At 53.3% G+C, this 7,157-nt stretch overlaps 1 protein-coding gene across 1 annotated transcript in view; it reads right to left on the bottom strand.

The window, feature by feature from the left end:
• The window catches only part of vav2 (vav 2 guanine nucleotide exchange factor), a 182,154-nt gene that overhangs the window by 71,767 nt on the left and 103,230 nt on the right, over window positions 1-7,157 (bottom strand). The window contains exons 7-8 of the mRNA XM_043675434.1: window positions 6,112-6,180; window positions 4,584-4,684 (exon numbers count right to left, since the gene is read on the bottom strand). Of these exons, the coding sequence (XP_043531369.1) occupies window positions 4,584-4,684; window positions 6,112-6,180 (170 nt within the window). The remainder of the gene's footprint in view (window positions 1-4,583; window positions 4,685-6,111; window positions 6,181-7,157) is intronic.

Below are 7,157 nucleotides of genomic sequence, written 5' to 3' on the forward strand. Positions count from 1 at the left end.
CGGTCAGCGATCAGCACTGACCCACACTGGCACCGGTCAGTGATCGATACTGACCCACGAGGCACTGGCCAGCGATTGAGACTGACCCACAGTGCACCGGTCAGTGATCAGCACTGATTCATGGGGCACCGGTCAGCGATCGATACTGATTCACGGGGCACCGGTCCGCGATCGGCACTGTCCCACTGGGCACCGGTCAGCAATCGGCACTGACCCACAGGGCACCGGTCTGTGATCAGCATTGACCCACAGGGCACCAACCAGCGATCGATACTGACTCACGGGGCACCGGTCAGCGATTGGCACTGACCATGGGGCACCGGTCAGCAATCAATACTGACCACAGGGCACCGGTCAGCGACCAGCACTGACCCACAGGGCACCGGTCAGCGATCAGCACTGACCCACAGGGCACCGGTCAGCGATCAGCACTGACCCACAGGGCACCGGTCAGTGATCAGCACTGACCCACAGGGCACCGGTCAGCGATCAGCACTGACCCACAGGGCACCGGTCAGCGATCAGCACTGACCCACAGGGCACCGGTCAGCGATCAGCACTGACCCACAGGGCACCGGTCAGCGATCAGCACTGACCCACAGGGCACCGGTCAGCGATCAGCACTGACCCACAGGGCACCGGTCAGCGATCAGCACTGACCCACAGGGCACCGGTCAGCGATCAGCACTGACCCACAGGGCACCGGTCAGCAATCAGCACTGACCCACAGGGCACCGGTCAGTGATCAGCACTGACTCACAGGGCACCGGGCAGCGATCAATACTGACCCACGGCGCACCGGTCAGCGATCAGCACTGACTCACGCGGCGTCGGTCAGCGATCAGCACTGACCCACACTGGCACCGGTCAGTGATCGATACTGACCCACGAGGCACTGGCCAGCGATTGAGACTGACCCACAGTGCACCGGTCAGTGATCAGCACTGATTCATGGGGCACCGGTCAGCGATCGATACTGATTCACGGGGCACCGGTCCGCGATCGGCACTGTCCCACTGGGCACCGGTCAGCAATCGGCACTGACCCACAGGGCACCGGTCTGTGATCAGCATTGACCCACAGGGCACCAACCAGCGATCGATACTGACTCACGGGGCACCGGTCAGCGATTGGCACTGACCATGGGGCACCGGTCAGCAATCAATACTGACCACAGGGCACCGGTCAGCGATCAGCACTGACCCACGGGGCACCGGTCAGCGACCAGCACTGACCCACAGGGCACCGGTCAGCGATCGGCACTGACCCACGGGGCACCAGTCAGCGATCGATACTGACCCACGGGGCACCGGTCAGCGATTGGCACTGACCCACAGGGCACCGGTCAGCGATCAGCACTGACCCACAGGGCACCGGTCAGTGACCAGCACCGATCCACGGGGCACCGGTCAGCAATCAGCCCTGACCCACGGGGCACCGGTCAGTGATCAGCACTGACCCATGGGGCACCGCTCAGCAATCAATACTGACCCACAGGGCACCGGTCAGCGATCGGCACTGACCCACAGGGCACCGGTCAGCGATTGATACGGATCCATAGGGCACCGGTGAATGATCAGTATTGACGCATGGGGCACCGGTCAGCGATCAGCACTGACCCATGGGGCACCGGTCAGTGATTCAGCACTGACCCATGGGGCACCGGTCAGCAATCGATACTGACCCACATGGCACTGGTCAGCGATCGATACTGACTCACAGGGCACCGGTCAATGATCAGTACTGACCCACGGGGCACCGGTCAGCGATCAGCACTGACCCACACTGGCACCGGTCAGCGATCGATACTGACCCACGAGGCACTGGCCAGCGATTGATACTGACCCACATGGCACCAGTCAGCGATTCAGCACTGACCCACAGAGCACCGGTCACCGTTCAGCACTGACCCATGGGGCACCGGTCAGCGATTCAGCACTGACCCATGGGGCACCGGTCAGTGATTAGCACTGACCCATGGGGCACCGGTCAGTGATTCTGCACTGACCCATGGGGCACCGGTCAGCGATTCAGCACTGACCCATGGGGCACCGGTCAGCGATTCAGCACTGACCCATGGGGCACCAGTCAGCGATCAGCACTGACCCACACTGGCACCGGTCAGCGATCGATACTGACCCACGAGGCACTGGCCAGCGATTCATACTGACCCACAGGGCACTGGTCAGCGATCAGCACTGACCCATGGGGCACCGGTCAGTGATTCAGCACTGACCCATGGAGCACCGGTCAGCGATTCAGCACTGTCCCACAGGGCACCGGTCAGCGATTCAGCACTGACCCATGGAGCACCGGTCAGCGATTCAGCACTAACCCACGGGGCACTGGTCAGCGATTCAGCACTGACCCACGGGGCACCGGTCAGCGATCAGCACTGACCCACACTGGCACCGGTCAGCGATTCAGCACTGACCCACGGGGCACCGGTCAGCGATCAGCACTGACTTGTTGGATATTCCTGAGATCAGATTCTTCCCAATGACCGCCCCGAAGGATCCCGAGATCACAGTGAAGCAATAAACAGCGCGGTCAGGATAGTTTATGAGGGAAGGTGAATTTATCACTGAACCTGCTGTTATATCTTGGCAATCTGTTGTATTGACATGTAGTAGGTATTTCACGATTGGGCAATTATTTATTCCTTGTGTATTTGGGAATTTACCTGTGAATATGAGAGTGCAGGATGGAGAATGTTACAACCAATTGAGAAATCACTGTTTCATTCTCAGACCAGTGTGGGATCTGCTTTTGTTTATCATTTATGGAAGGGAAAGACCCTGGTTATTGATCTTCTCTTTACCCCACATGATTTTATAAACCTTTATAATGTCACCCCTCAACCTACACTGCCCCTGTGAAAAAAGTCCCAGCCTATTTTATAATAAACTCTCCATTCCCAGCAACATTCTGGTAAATCTCTTCTGAAACCTCTTCAATTTAATAATATCCTTCCTAATAACAGGGTGACCAGTACTGTATACAGTTATATAAGTGATTTCAATGAATGTAGAAGGTAATGATTAGTAAGTTTGCGGGAGACACCAGAACTGATGGCAGAGCGGACAGTGAAGAAGGATATCTAAGATTACAAAGAGATCTTCATCAATTGGGTCAATGGGCTGAGAAGTGGCAGCTGGAGTTTAATTTGGAAATATGCAAGAAACTGTTTGTTCAACCAAAATGTCGGGGGAGGACTTATCCAATTAATGGTAGGGTCCTAGGTTGTGTTGGAGGGTTGTGTTGGAGGACAAAGCCACCTCAGGGTTCAGGTACATAATTCTTTGAAATTTGCAGCACAGTTAGACAGGATGGTTATGAAGAGGTGAAGCTTGCTTGCCTTCATTGCTCAGACCTTTGAGGATAGAAGTTGGAAAATCATGTTGACATTGTACAAGATGTTGGTGAGGTCTCTTCTGGAATACTGTGTACAGTTCTGGTTGCCCTGTTACTAGGAAGGATATTATTAAATTGGAGAGGATTCAGAACAGATTGACCAGGATGTTGCCGGTAATGGAGAGTTTGTTATTAAAATAGGCTGGGAACTTTTTTCACTGGAGCATAGGAGGTTGAAGGGTGACATTCCAGAGGTTTATAGAATCATGTGGGGCATAGAGAAGATCAATAGCAAAAGGTTATTTCCCTGGGGGGGGGAGTTCAAAACAAGTGGGCATATTTGAAGGTGAGAGGAGAAGATTTCAAAAGGACCCAAAGGGTACCTTTTTTGTTGACACATAGAATGGCTCATGTGTGAAATGAAATGCCAGAGGAAGTGGTGGATGTGGGTACAGTAACAACGTTTAAAAGACATTTGGTTAAGTTCATGGATAAGTTTAAACTTTATTGCTGGAACAGCACAGCAGGTCAGCAGGGAACAGAAGATTCGACGTTTCGGCACAGGCCCTTCGTCGGGCCCTTCTTCGGCCTGTGCCCGAAACGTCGAATCTCCTGTTCCCTGGATGCTGCCTGACCTGCTGTGCTGTTCCAGCAATAAAGTTTCAACTTTGATCTCCAGCATCTGCAGACCTCACTTTCTCCTCGTAAGTTCATGGATAAAAAAGGTTCAGAGGCATAGGGGCCAAACGCAGGCAAGTGGGACTAGGTTAGTTTGGGAACATGGTCAGCATGGATTGCGAGGACCAAAGGGTCTGTCTCTGTGGTGTATGACTCTTTGATCTGCTCCATAATGACTGCAATCACTGCATGGGATGAACCAGTGAGATCCTTCCATCACAACACATTAAACATCGCACATCAACTACAGGAGTTCCCCTCACACTCTCCAGAATGCCAAGCTTGGTTAATTCAAATTGCAGAACATCAAAACAATAGTGTCACACCTTTGGACTGGGAGAGAGATACTTGCACTGACTCTAATTTAGAGGCACTAGTATAGAGAGCAAGAGAGAGAGAGGGAGAATGAGAGAGCGAGAGATGTGAAAGAAAGAGGCGAGGAAAGTTGGAGAGAGAAGCAAGTGGAGAAAAAGGAAATGAGGAGAAAGATGAGAGAGAGAGACAGACAGACAGAGAAAGGCAAAATAATGCCTGACTTTGAGTGTTCTTACCGTTCTTTGAAATCAAGGAAGACTTTGTAAAGTGTGTTCCCTCCTGAAATTGCTGCCAGGTCAATGGCTCTCAGTAAACTGTAATGCACCCGGATTAATTCCTGCAACAGAGACAGAATGATTGTGTTAGGAGAACAATTCCTCGTGGTGTTCAGCAAAGCCTCTCTCCAGCTCAGCTCACTGAACAAGAAACAAGGAGCAGCAGTAGGCCCTTCAGCCCATTGAATCTGCTCCATCATTCAATGTGATCGTGGCTGATCATCCAAATCAGTCTCCTGTTCCTGATTTCTCCCCATTCCCTTTGATCCCTCTGGCCCAGGAAACATACCTAACTCCTTTTAAAGTATTGTTTTAGCCTCAACCACTTTCTATGGCAGAGGATTCCTGAGGGTCCCCACTCTCTGGGTGAAGACATTTCTCCTCATCTCAGTCTGAAATGGCCGACCTGGTTCTGGATTCCCTGGTTGTCAGGAACATCCTTGCTGCATTTCAGTTGTCTAGTGCTGCTACAATTTTATATATTTCTGTAAGATTCCCCTTTATTCCCCAGCAAACACAGTCCTAACCGATTCAGTCTCTCTTCCTATGTCAGTCCTGGTACCCCAGGGGTCAGTGTTGTGAAGCTTTGTTGCACTCCCTGCATCACCAGACCATCCTTCCTCACATAAGGGGAATGTAAAGACTAGACTATTGATTTTTATTCATTCACAGGCTGTGTACTTTGATGGCTAGGATCCCTAACTATCCGTGAGAAGGTGCTGTGAAGTCATCTTCTCCAAGTCAAAATAAGCATCTTGTTGGGTCAGGTCAGAAGGCAGTTAGGAGTGAACCACTTTGCCATGTAGACTAGGGATGTTCCACAACAACGTGGTTGCTTCACAAAGGTCAAGTACTTTGTTTCATTGGAGAGAGTGATAGCTGGTTATACAGCCCAGAGGCACATGGAAGCTGCAACCCCGTGAACTACCAGAGCCAAGGGGAGGGTTCAACCCTCACTGTCAGTGCCATACAACAGCCTACTCTCACCAACTCAGGGAATAAACTCACACCAATTATTGAATAAATGGAATTTTAAGTTTCCCAGCTACAGTGGTGGGATTTGAAGTACATCTCTGCATTGCTCCCCCAGTAATATTAACACAGCGCCAGGGACCCAGGTTCGATTCCAGCCTCGGGCGACTGTCTATGTGGAGTTTGCACATTCTCCCCGTGTCTGCGTGGGTTTCCTCCGGGTGCTCCAGTTTCCTCCCACAATCGGAAGATGTGCAGGTCAGGAGAAATTGGCCATGCTAAATTGCCCGTAGTGTTAGGTGCATTAGTCAGGGGTAAATATAGGATAGGGGAATGGGTCTGGGCGTGTTACTCTTCGGAGGGTCAGTGTGGACCGGGTGGGCCAAAGGGCCTGTTTCCATACTATCGGGAATCTAATCTAATAACTACCATTTCCATACCCACTGGTTTTGTGACTGATTTAAAACAGGAGGAAGTCATACTTATAGAAATAAAACAGGAAACAAGAATCATGTACCTCAAGGTTGATGAACACAGCCTCCATTTCTTGGGGAGTGAGGACAGCCTTTAATGGGATCATGTAATTCTGCAATAGGCACACAAACAAAGTGACTCACACAAGAGGCAAGGGAAAAGAATTCACACTAACCCATTCTCCCAGACAACAGGCTGTCAGCCCCTGATCAAACACTGCAAACTGACTCCTTCCAAATCCATAAAAACCAACACCAACAACAGCCCCATCAGCTTCACCAAGACCAGCAGCGACTGTGTCAGCAACAACAGGCATGGCACATTATGAGCAGGGAGCTTCTGGATTCAAGCCCGAGGCCGTAAACCAGGCTGAAAAACCCACTGTAGCGCTGAGGGAGTGCCGCACTGTCGGAGGGTCAGTGCTGAGGGAGCGCCGCACTGTCGGAGGGTCAGTGCTGAGGGAGTGCCGCACTGTCGGAGGGTCAGTGCTGAGGGAGCGCCGCACTGTCGGAGGGTCAGTGCTGAGGGAGCGCCGCACTGTCGGAGGGTCAGTGCTGAGGGAGCGCCGCACTGTCGGAGGGTCAGTGCTGAGGGAGCGCCGCACTGTCGGAGGGTCAGTGCTGAGGGAGCGCCGCACTGTCGGAGGGTCAGTGCTGAGGGAGCGCCGCACTGTCGGAGGGTCAGTGCTGAGGGAGCGCCGCACTGTCGGAGGGTCAGTGCTGAGGGAGCGCCGCACTGTCGGAGGGTCAGTGCTGAGGGAGCGCCGCACTGTCGGAGGGTCAGTGCTGAGGGAGCGCCGCACTGTCGGAGGGTCAGTGCTGAGGGAGCGCCGCACTGTCGGAGGGTCAGTGCTGAGGGAGCGCCGCACTGTCGGAGGGTCAGTGCTGAGGGAGCGCCGCACTGTCGGAGGGTCAGTGCTGAGGGAGCGCCGCACTGTCGGAGGGTCAGTGCTGAGGGAGCGCCGCACTGTCGGAGGGTCAGTGCTGAGGGAGCGCCGCACTGTCGGAGGGTCAGTGCTGAGGGAGCGCCGCACTGTCGGAGGGTCAGTGCTGAGGGAGCGCCGCACTGTCGGAGGGTCAGTGCTGAGGG

This window comes from Chiloscyllium plagiosum, chromosome 3, assembly GCF_004010195.1.
Source record: "Chiloscyllium plagiosum isolate BGI_BamShark_2017 chromosome 3, ASM401019v2, whole genome shotgun sequence".
Classification (NCBI taxonomy): domain Eukaryota; kingdom Metazoa; phylum Chordata; class Chondrichthyes; order Orectolobiformes; family Hemiscylliidae; genus Chiloscyllium; species Chiloscyllium plagiosum.